At 32.6% G+C, this 17,476-nt stretch overlaps 6 protein-coding genes across 6 annotated transcripts, besides 1 other annotated feature; 2 read left to right on the top strand and 4 right to left on the bottom strand.

The window, feature by feature from the left end:
- Positions 1-35: 35 nt before the first annotated feature.
- TVAGG3_0326290 (armadillo (ARM) repeat-containing protein family) lies at positions 36-3,610 on the bottom strand (the record flags this gene model as incomplete). Its single annotated transcript, XM_001325915.1, has 1 exon — positions 1,015-3,600. One exon carries the CDS (start codon positions 3,598-3,600, stop codon positions 1,015-1,017), a length of 2,586 nt encoding a protein of 861 aa, XP_001325950.1.
- A 393-nt stretch (positions 3,611-4,003) lies between these two features.
- Positions 4,004-4,354, bottom strand: TVAGG3_0326280 (uncharacterized protein; the record flags this gene model as incomplete). Its single annotated transcript, XM_001325914.1, has 1 exon — positions 4,121-4,354. The coding sequence occupies one exon, from the start codon at positions 4,352-4,354 to the stop codon at positions 4,121-4,123; it is 234 nt and encodes a 77-aa protein (XP_001325949.1).
- Positions 4,355-4,823: 469 nt separating this feature from the next.
- TVAGG3_0326270 (VPS9 domain family) lies at positions 4,824-6,864 on the bottom strand (the record flags this gene model as incomplete). The annotated part of the gene is made up of 1 exon (XM_001325913.1): positions 4,875-6,764. The coding sequence occupies one exon, from the start codon at positions 6,762-6,764 to the stop codon at positions 4,875-4,877; it is 1,890 nt and encodes a 629-aa protein (XP_001325948.1).
- Positions 6,865-9,084: 2,220 nt separating this feature from the next.
- Positions 9,085-9,132: a mobile genetic element.
- Positions 9,133-12,269: 3,137 nt separating this feature from the next.
- On the top strand, positions 12,270-14,013 carry TVAGG3_0326250 (nucleolar protein 5 nucleolar protein NOP5 NOP58 family; the record flags this gene model as incomplete). The annotated part of the gene is made up of 1 exon (XM_001325912.1): positions 12,282-13,991. One exon carries the CDS (start codon positions 12,282-12,284, stop codon positions 13,989-13,991), a length of 1,710 nt encoding a protein of 569 aa, XP_001325947.1.
- Positions 14,014-14,382: 369 nt separating this feature from the next.
- On the top strand, positions 14,383-15,171 carry TVAGG3_0326240 (uncharacterized protein; the record flags this gene model as incomplete). The annotated part of the gene is made up of 1 exon (XM_001325911.2): positions 14,383-15,027. One exon carries the CDS (start codon positions 14,383-14,385, stop codon positions 15,025-15,027), a length of 645 nt encoding a protein of 214 aa, XP_001325946.1.
- A 32-nt stretch (positions 15,172-15,203) lies between these two features.
- Positions 15,204-15,885, bottom strand: TVAGG3_0326230 (ATP hydrolysis coupled proton transport; the record flags this gene model as incomplete). Its single annotated transcript, XM_001325910.2, has 1 exon — positions 15,264-15,791. One exon carries the CDS (start codon positions 15,789-15,791, stop codon positions 15,264-15,266), a length of 528 nt encoding a protein of 175 aa, XP_001325945.1.
- Positions 15,886-17,476: the final 1,591 nt, after the last annotated feature.

The raw sequence follows: 17,476 nt of genomic DNA, 5'->3' as shown, positions 1-17,476 counted from the left end.
CTATTCATAAAGCTTGGCAAATATTTGTCTCATCACTAGGCCTGTCTAAATAAAGGAAGCCATAGAATAGAACGTGATATTTCTCGATACACAACTTATGATTGCTACTTTTCCGATTTTATTAGAAATTCAATCTATTTAAATGACGTAACTATTACTGAACCAATTCAGTTAAATAAATGTACATTTGTCAATTTCAACATCCCTAGTAATGAGAATATTGGTGCTGTTTATTTCACAGCAGGAAGTAATGTTTCTTCTTCATTTATTAAAGGAGAAAAACTGTTTTGTTATTTTGAAAGCAGCGATGTAGGTGTTTTTGGAAGGTTTGGGAGCAGCACTTTGGTTAATTTGAATTTTACAAGTATAAGCTCAAGTGGAAAATCAAATATCTATAGTGAAGGCATTAATTATTTTATTTGCGACGAAATTATCCATGATAATGTGAATATCTCAGAAATTAATAGCGGTGATATCTCTCTTTATTATGCCTCATATCGTGCCAACCACAAAGGTTCAACTTTAAATTTTTGTAATTTTTGTTATTTATATTCTGAATGCTTTACTTTCAGCAATCTTGCTCATCTTTTCCGATATTGTAATTTATGTTATAACAATGGCTCAATTGAAGGATTTGGTCCAGGTTATTATTTTCGGAATTGTAATTTAGTCTCTCCAGATAATATGATATCATACTCATTGGACAATGATAATAATCATGCAATTGATTGCTATATCAATGATATTTTTTTTAAATAAAGTAAATGGAAGAATTGATATATCTAATTCACATAATACATCAGTTCAATTTATGTTTGCAGCTTTTGATCCTAACCAGTTCAAAACAGCTCCTCCAAAAATAACCAAAAGAAGATTATATAAAAAAATCTTGAATAATTTAAGCATTAAACATCATTTGATTGCTCTAGATCATTATAAAAAGTTAAGTTAATTAAACAACAAACAAATAAAAACATTATTTATTGATAATTTGTATATTAATATAAAATTTTTTCATTCATTTGAGGTTAAAAGGTGTCTTGCTCTTTCTATAATGAGCTTTCCGAGTCTGTTCAATCCCTGCGGGTTAAACTTCAACTCATGAACACCTTGTAGAGAAGCAACTCTGAAATCGAACATCACGTTGAACATTGCAGCGATTTCCTGGTCCTGTTCGTACTCCAGTATTTTTCCCTTGACGAAGTCCGCATCCACAGCCTGTGTGGCCGTTATTTGGTAAATTGCGGCCAATGCGTCCGAAATCAGGTCCCAACTGTAGAAATGGAATACGTTGTGTAGGATAACTTCAGTTATAGGCTGTGCCCATTCATGAGGTGCTGTTGCAACCCTTACCTGGAAGATATCTGACACGAACATAAACATTTTCGGATCAATTTGGGGCATTGACAGCATATTGATGATATACTCGAGATTGAACACCTCAAAGAATGTTGTTGGCGGTGTCCAAATGCTTCTCAATGGCTTGTCAATGAGATCAATTGCGCATCTGTATCCAGCTTGGTCCATTTCCGAAATATACTCGATAGAAAGGAAAGGAATAATTTTCTCTGCAGCGATCTTTGCGAGAATCTTCAGATCTATCTTCGAGAAAATCTTAATTATGTATTTCGACCTTGTTCTCTCGAAAGTGTTGACCATCCACTGCAAAGAGAATGAAGGAGTGACAAGGTTGGCTTCTATTGACCTTCTCATCAGTTTGCAGGCTTTTTGGACCGCTTCTTCGTTGTCAGGATACAATGAATCTCCAAGTAACTCGAAAATGGACATAATGTGTTGTCTGATGGTTGTAAACAGAAGGATACGTTTCTGTTTGTAGTTTTCCTTTTCCTGGTTGTACAAAATAACTTCTCCTTCGGCAATTGTCTTTAATTCGTTGTCCAAATGAGAAACAAACATAGAAAGGAACTGGTAAACCTTCACTAAATCTTGTTTCATACTAATTTTGCCAACAACGAGTTCCAATGCCTCGTTAAACAACATTTGTCGAGAATCTGGATCATTTACCCATGGAATTGGCATCATTAAGGTAGTATAGAAAGGAATGATGAGATAGGAATGTGCTGATGTGCCTATTGATATGATTTCCTCTCTGTAAATGTTGTTTTGGGCAAATTGTAATTGGAGATTCTTAACAATGATGTTTATGAACAATGCATTGTCGTATGTTGAGTTCTGGACAAATATATTCCATGCAATGGTCGTAGCTGCTTGTAATTGGTGGGAAGAAAGCAGATAAATACTTGATGCAAGGAAATTAAGGGCGTAAGGTAGAGCAAATGGGTCATGCTCCGAGTAATTGTCAATAATGAACTGGGCGATGGGCTGTGCAACGTGGCGGCGATAAGCAACTGGAATATGAGCTGTAAAGAAAAATGTTGCGTATTCTGCATCTTTCAGGAGAAATTCGATAAGGTATTTGGATAGTGGTTGGTATTCTGTAGGTATTTTCGTGAGTTCTGATATGACTTCTGCAAATTCTTTCTTATTAAACTCAGAATTTTCCTGGTTAATGATGTTTATCGTATTAAACAGCAACGCGATGATATGTTCGAACTGTTCTGTGTAAGGAAATTCTGTGTATTGATAGTTTTTCGAGAGAGCCGAAGTATAAAGACTTGAAAAGAGAGAACAGAGCTTCTGGATGAATCCGATGTAATCTGTGTTGGCTTCATTAACAAGCTCTGCAATTTCAAGCATTCTGTTCAAGATCTGTGTAAAGAATTCGATATTTTCCGGTCCGAGGTTGAATTCTTCTCCGCCACCGTAATCTACGATTTCTCCGAAGATCTGGAAGACAGAGGAGATCTCATTGAGGTCTACATTTGGAGAACTAAGTAAATTCGTGGCTGCAATCAATACAGCGGTAATAAGGTTCTGTAGGAACTGTTTCTCTTGTTCTGATATGTTGATGAACTCGAAATAGAGGGCGCTTGTTAATACAGAGCATAATCCAGGAAAACAATCGGGATCATTAAGGATTGATTCGATTTTAGGCATGAATTGGAGCATTTCTCCCATGTTGGATTCATTCTTAGTAACTGTAGCGAGTAATCTAAGCCATTGTGGGCTCGGATCTGATTCGGCTAAAATTGGCTCTGTAAGTTGCAAGAAAATATTTGTAACTTCAAGACTTGTAACGCGCTCGCATACTTCATCGAATGATGTGAAGAAAATGTATTTATACTCAAGAGAAAACGAATCAAGAATTGGAAGGTTGAAAAACTCTATATTATAAAAAGAAATGATTGCAAGAAGACGGAGGAGCTGACAGACGCATTGTTCATCATCTATGCCATCGATAAGTAATTGAGCAGCTGAATTATAAATTTCGGAGAGTTTATCACCGAGAACACTGTAATATAACTGGACCATTTGAGTTGCTGTAATGGCGGCTAAGAATACTTCCTTTAAATTATGATGTGCGTTGAATAGTTCAATGCAAAATCGATAATATTCGGGATTGGAATACCAAATGTCGGAAATTCGAGTGTTTTCGTTTTGAACATCCTGATCAAAGGTAGTTGTATCACGAATAACCTCTCGGATCTTTTCGATTGTTAATTCCTCTACAGAACTCATTGAAAACTTTTGAATTTTTTGTAATTCAATGTCACCTTTGATATTCAAAATTTTGAATCGTGAAATTGCAACAAAAAACTTCAATATTTAGTTTAAAATATCCACAATAAATAGCTTTTAAAATGTACAAATAGGCATCAGAAACAGATTATTTTTCATTACGCTCCTTTACAAATGACTTTTAAGATGTTTTTGCATTATATTATTACAATATATATGTACTAAATTAAAATTATCTAGGGTACTAGAATTTTCGACAGATCCATAATCAAAATTCATATAAATATTCTTATATTTGAAAAATAATATGTGAAACATTATTGCATTATGTAGTGTATGATTATTATTATATCCTAAATTATTGATTGTTAAAGCTTGATTTAATATGAAGGATAGATAGTATATTTTTATTTAAACTTTAACATTCATGGTAATAATATCGTATGACTAAGGGGTTATAACAAATGAATGACTTGATAAGCCGTTAAAATGACATCAGAAATAATAGTATAAAATGTGCTTAAAAGACGAAATCTTCATCTTCATATGAATGTAGAATTGGGTTACCGTGTTCATCATGTTGAGTTGACTCTTTATCAATTTTATCCATTTCAATATCCATCTGTTGTATCACTTCTGATGTTTCTTTTTCAAGTTTGATGAGCACGCAGTATGTTAGAACAGAAAGCATCGAAATAAATGAAACGACAAGCACTATTAGAAACCCTACTGCAAGGTTTACAGTGATTGTCATTCAAATAAAATCTTTGTAAAAGTGACAAATAAAATCAAATCTCGAACTCCTAAAAATCTAGCATTAAACTTAGTTACAATAGTAATGCAAAATTACTCGCTGATGGTTAAGAAAATTTTATTCTGTTGTTATGATGCCAGATCTGAACGTTGTCCGAGCTCGCAAAATAGGTATTTTAGCATAATAGTATCAAAGTTTATTGTCATATAAGTGCATGCGCAAAGTAGCATTTGCTTCCATGCTTAAGAAATAGGAAATCGAGCTATTTTTATTTATGGTTTTCATAATCACTGATTGAAGAGTAATTCACCCAAAATTATCTATTCCAATGATATTTCTAAGTATGACAATAAGCAAGCGCTTCTAATACTTCCCAAATATGACTTCCAATTATATCAAATGAGTGAGCAGTTTCATCAGATCAATAAAAAAAAGTTCAAATGAAAATTTTTGGAAAAAAGAATGAAAATACAATAGTGAATTTATTTTGGTGAAAGATAGATATAAAATATATTAGACTTCAATCATTAAACTTTGAAGGAGAGAACGGATTCTCAATAACTTCCCTTGCCTTGTCAAGAATGTAGTTTGATGCAGCAATGAATGTCGAAACAAAAAATGTTTCTGTATGAGAGAAAATTGGTGTTCTCTCATTGATTGGCATCAAATAATCATCTAAAATAGCAACCAAACTTCCCAAATGAGCTGGTCTTGCTACAGTTATCGCAAGAATCGTTAAAGGAACAATTTGGTCGGCACCTGCTTCTTCTTGGCCGCAGGAGAAGATGTATTCGCTCAACCAACCCATGGCAGTGATAATGTGGTCGGCCATGGCCAGTGGTGAAGCTCCATCTACAATTAAAGATAATTCGTTTGCAAAGAACTTTAATTCGCTAAGTTTCCCTTTGCATTTCGTTATAAATGGATCTTTATCCTCTATTACATCAGAATTGTAGAAAACAAGTGCTGCTTTGTCTAAATCTGTTTCCCACATGAAATTAGACATTGTATCAAGTAAATCGACAGTTACTTTGGCTCTTGAGCAGTTTATGTTTTCGGGCTTATCTGTTGGGTTCTCTAAGAATGCTAAAACTTTTGCATTTTCAATAATTGACTTTGAAACTTGGGTATACATTCTGATTAGAGAAGATTGACTTGAGTATCTTGCAACTATATCTTTAATTCTTGCTTGAATGTAGTTTTCTTGATACTTTAACTTAACTTCAATCATTTGACATAAATCACCGATTTCAAGCTTGGCAAGATCATTAGAAATCTGATCTAGTTCTGGAAGAAGATGTGGAGCTCCTAATTCTACAATTTGAGTGATGGCTGACTTTGAAAAATTATTTCCTTCGGCTAAAACCATGTTTGAGTTCTCTAGCAGCCTGATAACAGAATCAACAAATGGAGGAAGTGATGATATTGGATCTGGAAGTGGCTTCATTGGCTGTTTCTTATACAAATAAGTATAATTTGAGGAATTGACTGTGCAAATGGATTCTAAGAAGTCTGATTCCTCTGGTCCAACCATATATCTATCTCCATACTCTAATGTAACATCTTGAAACAGTTTCATTGAAGGAGAAAGTAAAACAGACTTTGTTGATAATAATGTTATAATGAATGATAAGCTAGCCTCACTAAAAAAGTATTCCTTAAGGAAGTCAAAGTATTTTCCAAAGAAATCACTGTGATACAATTGAAATTCATATCTACAGCAACCAAAGAGGAAAGGATCAAGAATGTATGCGCGAAGGAAGATATCAACAAAGATAACTCTTGGATTATGGAAATGCTTCAGTATTTTCATGAAAAAGTCAGGAATTAATTCGACATATTCGAGTAAAGACTTAATTGTTTCATCAACAACTTGTTCTTGTGGTAGATTATCGAACTTTCTGTAAAGAGGTTGTAGAGAAGCACGAAAATAAGAAATTATAAATGGATGTGTAATTAAACATTTGATTAATTCAACTTGAACCGATTCTTCTGACTCAAAAACAAATGATAGGTATGATTCTACGTCTTCTTTGCACCAAAGATATCTAAATAAAGATGGAACAATGCAGAACGAGGTGTATTTATCAGATATTGCTTTATATCGTATGACATCTAGTGAGTTTTCGACGCATTTTTGGATGTTATCGCACATTGAATAATCTTCTGAAATATGATACGTCATTTGGACTCCATTTAATATCTCAGATACCGATTTTCCCTTACTGTTGTTCATAATATCGTGTATAATTTTATTTGACGCTTGCATTGAGATGAAATATTCTGAAATCTCTTCATCATACTTCTGTAACTCTGGATTAATGGCAGAATTAAGCTCCTTGAGCATAAGTTTATGGTGTTTTATGCGTTTTTGAATGTCAAAAAGGAATTGAAACTTATTTTCTGACATTCAAAAATAATGAATAAAATTCGCCATAATCGCAATTGAATAATGATCGTTGTAGTATAGAGAGTAATCTAATGTATAAAAATTTGAATATGTTGCAAATTTGTCGATAATGACTGTAAAACACGTTATTTTATGGGTAAAATTTATGCTGGAAATTAAATTTAGTTACATACGATTGAATTCAACTATTCTTCAAAGTTTATTCATGGAATATATACTCTCATCTCAAGGCAAAAATTTTTAACCTCAAAGTACATATTGTAAAGAGGTAGGGCAACGATAGAAAATTTTTGGAAAAAAAGTTCGGAGATCTTAAATGTATCATATTCCCTGCATGGTTTGGTATCTTCCGCCATGCGTTGTGCCAAACATATTGACACTTTCCAATAATTAATTTATGGTATGAGTCACAGAGTTAGATTATAAAAAGAAAGTAAATAATTGCAATTAGAAATCATATATGTCGGAAATCAAATGTTGATGAGCAGAAACCTTTTACTCATCATAAAAGAGATAAATCACTAAAGATTTGTATACATTAAAATTTGATATTTGGTGCTCGAAAACTGTCTGATGGGACTCCTCCAAAATGAACCAATCTATCGCTGAGGACCAAATTAGATGATGTGGATGGTGTATTCTCTAATTCTAACTTAGGAAGAATGGGAACAAAACGAATGACGACAACAACATGTCAAACATAGATTAAATATCTATGAATCAATAAAGTATACGTGCATTGAAGGTGATAACGATCACTTGAGGCTTATAACTCTTTGACTAAATTATGCAATAATTAAATATAATCATTTTTATATTTTTATACTGATAGTAATTAATATACTATCCTGCTTAATAAATGGTATGATCAAATTTGTTTGAAAATTTAATTATGTATATGAAACTATGTCTTCTATATCAAAATCAAAATTTTCGGACGAACCTAGATTGAACCTTTATGAAAATCTATCATTTTTGTTAATTGAGTTAATATGAATCTTTTACATATGTATATATAGCATTGATAGCTTATATAATCATGGTTTATTCCATATTAACATATTTTTTCAGTTAAATTTGTTAATAATATCATGTAACAAATTAATTCAAGATTAGAATGTCTACAAAATGCTAACAAATAAGAACAAAATACGATTTCTCGACTTAAATTTTAATATGGAGTAGTTTTTCGTTTAAATCTAATTAAAAATGAATAAAAACTTATCTTGTACTATTTTCATTCAAAGATTTTAATAATGTAAATCATGCATTTTCATAATTCAGTACAGTTCTTTTTAGAATTAAAGTTGATGAGGATGATATTTGTGATTTAAAATAATTTGTTAATGTTCACCTTTTATTCATCACCTTGTGGTATGCCCTAAAGCAATAGCATTATCAATTCTGCTGAATTGATCAACTCAAAATTCCAAAAAAAATTCAAAATTTCAAAAATGAAATTAAACAATTTGAATTTTCACATGAAAAAATCAATTTCGAAAAAAATTTGGAAAATCAAAGTATTTGATAATTAGTCAAATAATCAATTTACATCGTTTTTACTCATAAAAAACAACTAATTTTTGATTTTGATATCATATTTGATAAATACTCATTCCAGAGTTGACGTAATGTATTAATTATTGTTAGAGATATTGCTTTCGCAGCAAAATTCTTATTTCATGAAAGAAAAAAAAATGATTTTATTCCAACAAAAACAAGTAAACAGATGAATGGAAACGTACTATATTTTCATAAATGTAGTAATCAGCGTGTCAGCTTTTGTTTATCATGTTCGAGTCAAAATGTATTAACTTGTAATAAGAAATATTCGAAGATTATATGAAGTATTGAGCATTCTTTGTAGAAATATTTGTAATTCATTACTAACATATATAATAAAGTTGTTTTTTTTTCCTTATTGCAATAATTTTGTCTGATTTTAATAACTTTTCATGTATACGAGTTGTGTGAATATGCATCATAATATGCGTAAATATACTTATTTGCGACGAATAATGTGGTTGCATAATGGAGGTGCTAAATTTTGATTTTTAATATGGGGCTTTGGTATGTATAATCATGTTCTTATCTCAACGTAGGAGTATTGGTGCAATATGATTAAAATTTACGAGGTTGATCTTAAATTGAATAATTCTGGAGTATAAATCACAATGCAGCTAATTCTATGTTAAAGATAGATACAGATTGTAGTAATCAATTAGGGAGTACAAATTCATTCTTTCATTTCTGTCGTATTGAGCAGAAAGGAAGAGATCATAACCCTAGGAAAAAAAGCCCAAATTTGTCACTTTTCATAGTACGTTAAACTCAATTCGCTCGGCGAATGCCGAGCACACGTACTCATCATTCAACATAATATTCTCATTCTTTGGTTATTATAGTGCCAGACAACACAAGATTTCAAAGAATTACTTGAGTTTTCAATTAATCTTAATCCGATTTTAGATTTATCGAGAACTCCATCATCACAATCACATACTTCAGTGCGGTAACTACAATTATCCATATACAGAAGGAAGTTCTTTTCGAACAACTCATTTGGAGTCTGTTTTGGAAAGAACTTCTTTCTGTCCGACTTAATTTCATAGTTCCTGATCAACCAAAAGACAGAAACCACACACTATCTACTTAGGAAAGGAGTTCTTTCTAAATCTTCCTTAAATTGAGATTTTACGAGAGATAACCCTTCTATTGCACTTAAAAATGAACATTTTGATATCTTTAGTATCACACATGGTCATATATAGTATTTCATCTACATGAATACATTCATCTTTCGAAGTCTCTCATTAAATGGGAGGCTTCGAAAGATGAATCGTTTTATTCATACAACTTTAAATCTCGAACACATTTAGAGAGTGAGTATATCATTTTATTCTTGTTTTGAGTTTATTCTGATTCAAAATTGCAGTGAAAACAGAAGTTCACACATCATATCTGAATGTGAGCTCATCTATACTTATACGATCTCAATACCTCCACTCTAAGCATAAGAGGTGAAGTTATATAAAAATTATCAGATGCGTTGAAGTCTCAAAAGTATTGCCTGAATGCTTGTTTCATATTTGTCCAAGTAGTTTCAATGAATAAATGTATTGTTTTTTATAATTTCGATTTATTTTTAGAAAATATTCAATATAAACCTTTATTGTGTTATTTACATCTCATAAATTCTCTGTCTAAATCATATAAAAGCGCGTTTTACCCCTATGAATCAAGAAATTCATTCAATATTCATGGTATATTTATTAAATTTATACGATTTACTAATAATCAATATTATATCCTCATAAATAGCAATATATTTTGGTAATCTATGATAATCATATACAATATTTGAAATCAAATTTTCATTAGTTTAGGTTCCTTGTTAATAGTAAACCATTATATTTATTACTAATAATAAAATCTATGTGTCGTATTGAAATTCAATAAAATTACTTATTCGGTCCAAAAAAACAAATTACCCAGATTTGCTTTACTTTTACCACCTCTCGAAAGCTGGGGACACCGCCTATCGTTGGGAGTAGCTATTAAATAGAACCACCAAGGGTATTTTTCGAACTGCCGGTGTAGTGGAAACATCCTACATAATGATTCGTTATGCCAAGGTTTGATTCCCATTTAGCCAATTTTTTTCTTTTTTGGATCATGAATTTTTTTTTGGGTCACTATAAGATTTGTTTCATGTTCTAAATCTGCTGCATATGTAATCTATTTTTATTTACCTATTTTTTAAAAATCTATTGGATTGCCAAATTTGAATATATTTAAAATCATAAAAATCCAAAAAAACTATAAATATATGTTTTATGCATAGTGCCGATACTCAAATATCAGATTACTTAGATCCATGAATAATATCCGAATTTTTTTTCTTAAAATTAAACTTCAAAACTTCTTCCAATCTTATTCTTAATCAACTGTAAATTTTTAAAACCATTTTTTAAAATAATTTTGCGTAAATTTTATTCTCATGTTGTTTTAATCGAAAATTGATACATTTTCAAAAAAATAATATTGACTTATGAAATTCATTTTTAAGGTGAAATAGTATTGTTTTTATTAAAGTATATGAATAATATATAAAAAATTAATGAATAATATAAGCAGATTTTTAGTTTACAAAACAAATATGAGCAATGCAATTTCAAACTTTTGCTGGCAATTTCGATATTGCTCAAGTTTGTAGTATTTGTGATACCTATAACATCGGCTTAATCAAAATTCGATTTTTCTTATGAGTTATTGAGAAAATTTGATTGCAATGAGAAGGATTTCGACGTTTTTGATAAACTAAGAGCTGAGCTTTAGGGGTTCAGTTCATTTATGGCTGTAGTTTGATGTGCAGATCTCTTTTTTATTGTAAATTCTTTCAGCATGGAGATCGAGAATGAATCTTTTGAGAACTTTATGAGTTTTTACACCCGTAAAGAGGTCCTTCGAGGAAAGATAGTCCAGACTACATGAAGATGTGGGTTAACCAAAAAAATCCGATGGTTTCCCCATATTCATGTAGATCTTCGAAAAAATGAGCACCAAAAAAGCCAAAAAAATAGGCTTTTTATTGGATTTGTACACTAGATCAATAATCTATTTAGGATCTGACACTCTTTTTAGCCAGAGATATGAGGTCCTTTCTAGGAAAACGATCTATTCATCCATAAAAAAAATGAATTATCGTTTTCCCCAGAAATTACATGGGGAGTGGTAAAAGTAAAGCAAATCTGGGTAGATAAAATTTTTCTTTTTTTATGTAATTTTTGTTTTTCATTTTTCTCAAGATCCTAAGTTATGTTCTAACTTTTGACATCATATCCTATCATGCTAGGCTATATATTATGGCATATCCAAAAGGCAAGGAAATCTATCAGAGAAGCCTTTTTGACCTATCGTTGCCCTACCTCTTATTGTAAGTCTACATTCAACTTATCTGTGTTCAAAATCGAGTGATCATCCTATTTATATTGAAAATTCATCTCAAAATAATATAAAATATAAATAAAATGTGTAAATACGAAAATGTTATTAGGAATCATATTAATAGGTGTGTGTTTACAGAATTGCATGCCGTAATTGATTGATAAATGAACTTATAACTCAATGAAGATATATTTTTTGTTAAAGAGTCGCATTATCTCCTTCAGCACAACCACATTTCTCCATATTTATAAACTAGTCTATTCCAACTAATGAAATAGATAATTATATAAAAAATGTAATTAAATGTGGCGAATGTATGGATATTGAAAGAAATTACGTAAGCCAACAGTTAAAGTGAAGTTTTGTATCTCCTTTAATGGATAAATTAAGTAAATTTGCATGGCTATATGATATGATCAAAAATTAGAACGCGAGTAAGCAGTAAACATCAAGTCTTCCTCATGCTCAATACACTTGCTACAGTAAAATTTCTTTGAAGTATTCAAAATTTTCGAGTTATCAACAGGACACTCCAAAGATTTTAGAGCCAGACGATAAAAAGACCCAAAAATGCCGAGATTCTTCGTTGTTTTCGAAAACGCTATTGGTTTGTCTATTTTCGACTGCAAGGGTTTAAACGAAATCGTTGTTAACAGCCCACAATACCAGAAGCAATTCATTCAGTTCAATCTTTTCGCCAAAATTGTTCATCTTGAAGCCTTTCAGCCTTTCCCATCCACTGAAGTAGCTCTTGATACACAAACACTTCTTACAGAAGGTTCCCTCTCAGATTTCTATCGTACATTCTTAACAACAAACGTTCCAAATATTTCAGCTAAATACTCAGGAATCACACTTGGCATTTCTGATCAGAAGCTTGCCGGCACAATTGCTAGTGAACTCGGCTACTCCTGCGTTGCTAATGACAACGTTCGTGAAATTATTCGTGGTATTCGCCTTAATTTCACAAACTTCATGGACTCAATCAAGCAAGAAGATGTCAACCTTGCTCAGCTCGGTCTTGCCCACGGTTACTCTCGTGCCAAAGTTAAATTCAACCAGCACGGTGATGATAACATGATTATCTCATCAATTGTTCTCCTTACAACCCTCGACAAGGATCTTAATACCTTCGCCATGCGTCTCCGCGAATGGTACTCCGTCTACTTCCCAGAACTTTCCTCATTAATCGACGACCACGCCACATACGCCCATGCCGTCCAAGCAGTCGGCCACAGAGAGAACGTCAATGTTGACGCCCTCAAGGAGCTTCTCAAGGACGACGATCTCGTCTCAAAGATCCAGCACGCAGCAGATAACTCAATCGGCCGCGAAATCGACGAAACTGACTATGCTCGTATTATTTCAATGGCTGAACGTGTTGCCGGTATCGCCAAGTTCCGCGAGACCCTCCAAACATACTTACACGAAAGAATGCATAATATCGCTCCAAACCTTACAGAACTTGTCAGTGATAGAATCGGTGCTCAGCTCATTGCTGCATCCGGCTCACTCACAAACCTCGCAAAGGCTCCAGCTTCTACAGTTCAATTACTTGGTGCAGAAAAAGCACTTTTCAACGCAATGAAGAAGAGGAAACCAACACCAAAATACGGTTTAATCTACAATGCCAGCGCTGTTGGCTCAGCCGATGCTAATGTCAAAGGCCGTGCTGCCAGATCTCTCGCAAACAAGATCTCCATCGCTGCCAGAATGGATGCATTCGGTGAAGACTTGAGAGGAGGACACCTTGGCCGCTTAATGAAGGAAATGCTCGAAGTAAGAGCAGAAAAAGTCCACGAAGGAAAGAAGCCACAGCCAAACTTCGATGCAATGGTCGAAGCAGTCAAGAAGACCAGAAAACTCGAAGCAGACGATCCAGCTAACGCAGGCGCAGAACTTGACTTAGAAGTCAGATCTAAACCATTGACAGCCGCCGACAACGAAGCTGATTTCTTCGCTGACGGATCAGCAGTCAAATCTACTCCACAGACACCAGCTGGAGAAGAGAAGAAGAGGAAGCACAGGAAGCACCACCACTCTGAGGAAAAGGCTGAAGAAAAACAGCCAGAACCAGAACAGAAACAACCAGAACCAACTCCAGAACCAGAACAAGAGGAAGGAAAGAAGAAGAGAAGGAAACATCGCTCAAGTGAAGCTGCTGAGGAAGTAAAGAAAGTAGAAGAAGAAAAGAAGGTAGAAGAGGAGCCAAAGAAGGAAGAGGCTGCTCCTCAAGAGGAAGGAAAGAAGAAGAGAAGAAAACATCACCACCAAGAATAAAGAAATAAAATTTAGATTTTTATTTTCAAAATTTATAAAGTATTTTGTACTTAAAAGCAAAATATAGTAAGTGTATTATTGAGATGGCCGCTGATTTTGAGATTTTTCATTAAAATTATCCCGAATTTTTTTAGAGGTGATCGTTTTAGAATCAGGGAACTAGAATAGTGTGATTGTTGTTGTGTTGTATTTATGTTTACCTATTAGTTCAGGCTATATTCTTATTCCATTTTGCGTAATTTCAGAAAATTTATTGAATTAAGGATATTCCATTCTGTTTTCATCATTTTCGATGTTATTAAATGCTATTCGGAGAAATATTTAGGACCGTGATTTTTGCTATCTGAATTTATATTGTAATCTTCAGAATTTTTAGAGGCAAGGAAGCGAAATGGGAAAGCAATACTATGCCGCACTTTTCATTCAGGCCTCTGTTCCACTAATGGATATTTTCATTTCTTTCAGCACCTTAGACTGGTTAGGACGCACTAATTTGTCCCACTTCTTAATGATTCTTTGGTATAGGGAAATTTTCGATATGGTCATAAATTTCTTATTGTCAATAGTCATGATCATATACAGATTCTATCAAAAGGATATAGTTGCAAATATTATTGTCAGAGGCATATATGGCGCTATTTTTATTAATGTAGTCTTATTACTACCATTTGTTATATCTCCTAATTCATATTTCCATAGGTATAAACAAGAGTTTTACACGAATCATTCCCAGCCATTTTACAGATCATTAGTCCAACAATTCAAGTGCTGCGGATTCCTTGAACCAAGAGAGATTAAAGACCAAAACTGCAGATCCTACAATCGAGCATGCGTTCCTGCTATCTCCAAAGCTATCTTTCCATGCATAAGATCAAAAATAATTTTATTGATCATTATCAGTGGTCTTCAGTTAGTGGCATGCTTCCTTATAATGTCAGTTCAGAACAGTGGTGAGGGAATTGAAGCATCAGAAGAAGAAGAAAACGAGAAAACTCCATTGATCAGTGCCAAAGACCAAAAGCAGCAGCAACAATAAGCTTTCTGCCTAGTTTGTGTATTGGTTATTGTTTGTATATAGAAATTATTCATTCAAATATTATTTATATTTTTATTTGAATAAATAACTTTGTTATTAATATATTTATTTGAAGACTTAAACAAATTTCCTAAAATCAAAAAATTAATTGGTCATATTATATTTTTCAGTATTTTTAAAGAGATTAGTTTATATATTTAAAAGTAGAGATCATTTTATGGTTAAAGATAGTTGAATTATAATTTAACGGAGCCGTAAGCGCCCTGGAAATCTGATTTCATAGATGTAAGAAGGCAAACAAGAAGACCCATAATACCAATAAGTTCTGAGAAAATTTGGACAATAAGCAATTTGAAGAAGAGATCAGCATCACGGTGGCAAACAATTGAAATTGTAGCGCCGACAACGCCAATAGCGAGACCAGCAGAGAAGCTGCAGCAGCCCTGGACTAAACCAGAGAAGAATACTGAGAAACCAGCATGGTGTAATTTACGGTAATCGAGCTGAGATGAACCAGATGGTGGTGTTGGGCAACGGCCTTCAAGAACAATAGCCATAATAAGACCGTAAATAGCAATAACTTCGCAAAGAATGAGGTTCATGATATCTCTCATTGAAATTTTTCCAGATATACCGGCAGTGCCGCATGAGGCAGTACCGCATGTCCAGATACCCCAGCCAGCGCCAATGGCGGATAAACCTACGCAAAAGCCAATGCCGGAAGAGGCAAGATTGTATGGGTTGAGGGTGAGGAAGTACGACATCTGATGTTGTTGAATGGGTCAAAACCGGTGTCGATCGTCATGTAAACTTTGTATTCAAAATAAGCATTTTTGCGATAAAATAATATGATGTCTGGAATAGACTCTTTGTGCCTATTACATTAGATGAATAATCTCATGTAAAACTTTTATATTTGCATTACTTTTGGAGCGACGATTAAAAACGAATTTCAATAGTTTATCGTACTCTATCGTCCAAAATTGAATAAGCATAACGAAAATCTCTTTCGGACAAGAGTGTATCAACTCAAATCATCATATCTAAGCTAAACTTGTTTCAACAACATTGAGAACTTTAGTAATGCAGTTGTACATATATAATTCCTCATAATTTTCTGGATCATTAGATCAAATTTCTAATAATACTTCAATATCTTCCTGTTTATATATTGAATAATGCATATAAATAGATAGAAAAGGATAAGTTAACTTTGTGCAAAAAAACATTTTCAAGAAGTTAAAAATACTATATTAGCAATATCGAGCGTTATTTGATTAAGTCTTTGACAAAATAACGCTCAACATTGCTAATACAGTCCGGTGGTTTCTCGCGTGTTAAGACCTGGCTGGCGTGTTAAGACGATAAATTCAAAATTGAGAACTTTGGCAAAAATTTTCGTGGAATCATTTTTGGAAATATATTTGATAATATTGTAAATAATAATATTTCATAAATTTACAAAATTGTGTCAAAATTTTCCATCATGAGCATCTAATGGTGCATGTAGCAGACTATATTGAATTAGGATTAGAACACATAATATTTTTGGGGATTAGAAAATCACTCATCATTAATAGAATTTTAGTTTTCCCTTTATTAAGATATTGAAAATCTGACAAAACAGTTTTGGGGCTGTTGGATTATATCAAATTATCTTAAACGTTAATGAATGACATTCAAATTCGTTTAATTGATACTTTGTTGGTATAATATTATCCAATTTTTTGGATCTGGAAATTAGAAGATTTAAATAATATCACATTCTTATTCTATCTATGTGCTCATAATATGTAAGCGTTATTCAGAAAAATAGATGATAATAGAATTATCATATTTATTTCGATAAGTAATGATAAACCATAGTGAAAAAAGCAAGGAATAAACACTAATCATGTGTTATTCTTCCTAAATACCCATTTATTTCCATTCTTTATGACTAAATTGCATGTAATAAATGTTTTGTTACGTCAATTAACAACAGTTTGTAAATAATTTGTACTATATTAGTATGTATGTTCATAATATAAGGAAAAATAGCAAAGTACGATTATGTCAAAAAGTTAACACGCCAGCCAGGTCTTAACACGCGAGAAACCACCGGACTGTAATATTTTGTCAAAGAGTTAATTACTTATATTGTCTATTGTCAATATACAAATTGTTCAGTGATTATTTTTTTGGAAAAATTTGACTTATATAATCCATGTTGTGAAGGATGTATACCAAACTTATAGCCTCAATGTTTTTTTTTTATGATTGTCATGTGGTGTAAAGTGAATAATATTGTAAATTATTCCTGAGCTTGAACTAATAAAAGGAAAATACTATTCAGCCACTAAATTGAAATTCAAGAATTCAATTTCAACGACTATTATTAAACAATTGTAAGCATGGCCTGATTCTAAAATCATTCTTTGCCTATAAAAAGCTCACATTCCAATTGGTA

The sequence above is a fragment of the Trichomonas vaginalis genome, chromosome V, assembly GCF_026262505.1.
Source record: "Trichomonas vaginalis G3 chromosome V, whole genome shotgun sequence".
Taxonomy (NCBI): Eukaryota; Parabasalia; order Trichomonadida; family Trichomonadidae; genus Trichomonas; species Trichomonas vaginalis.
This window is presented reverse-complemented; position numbering and strand designations above follow the sequence as displayed.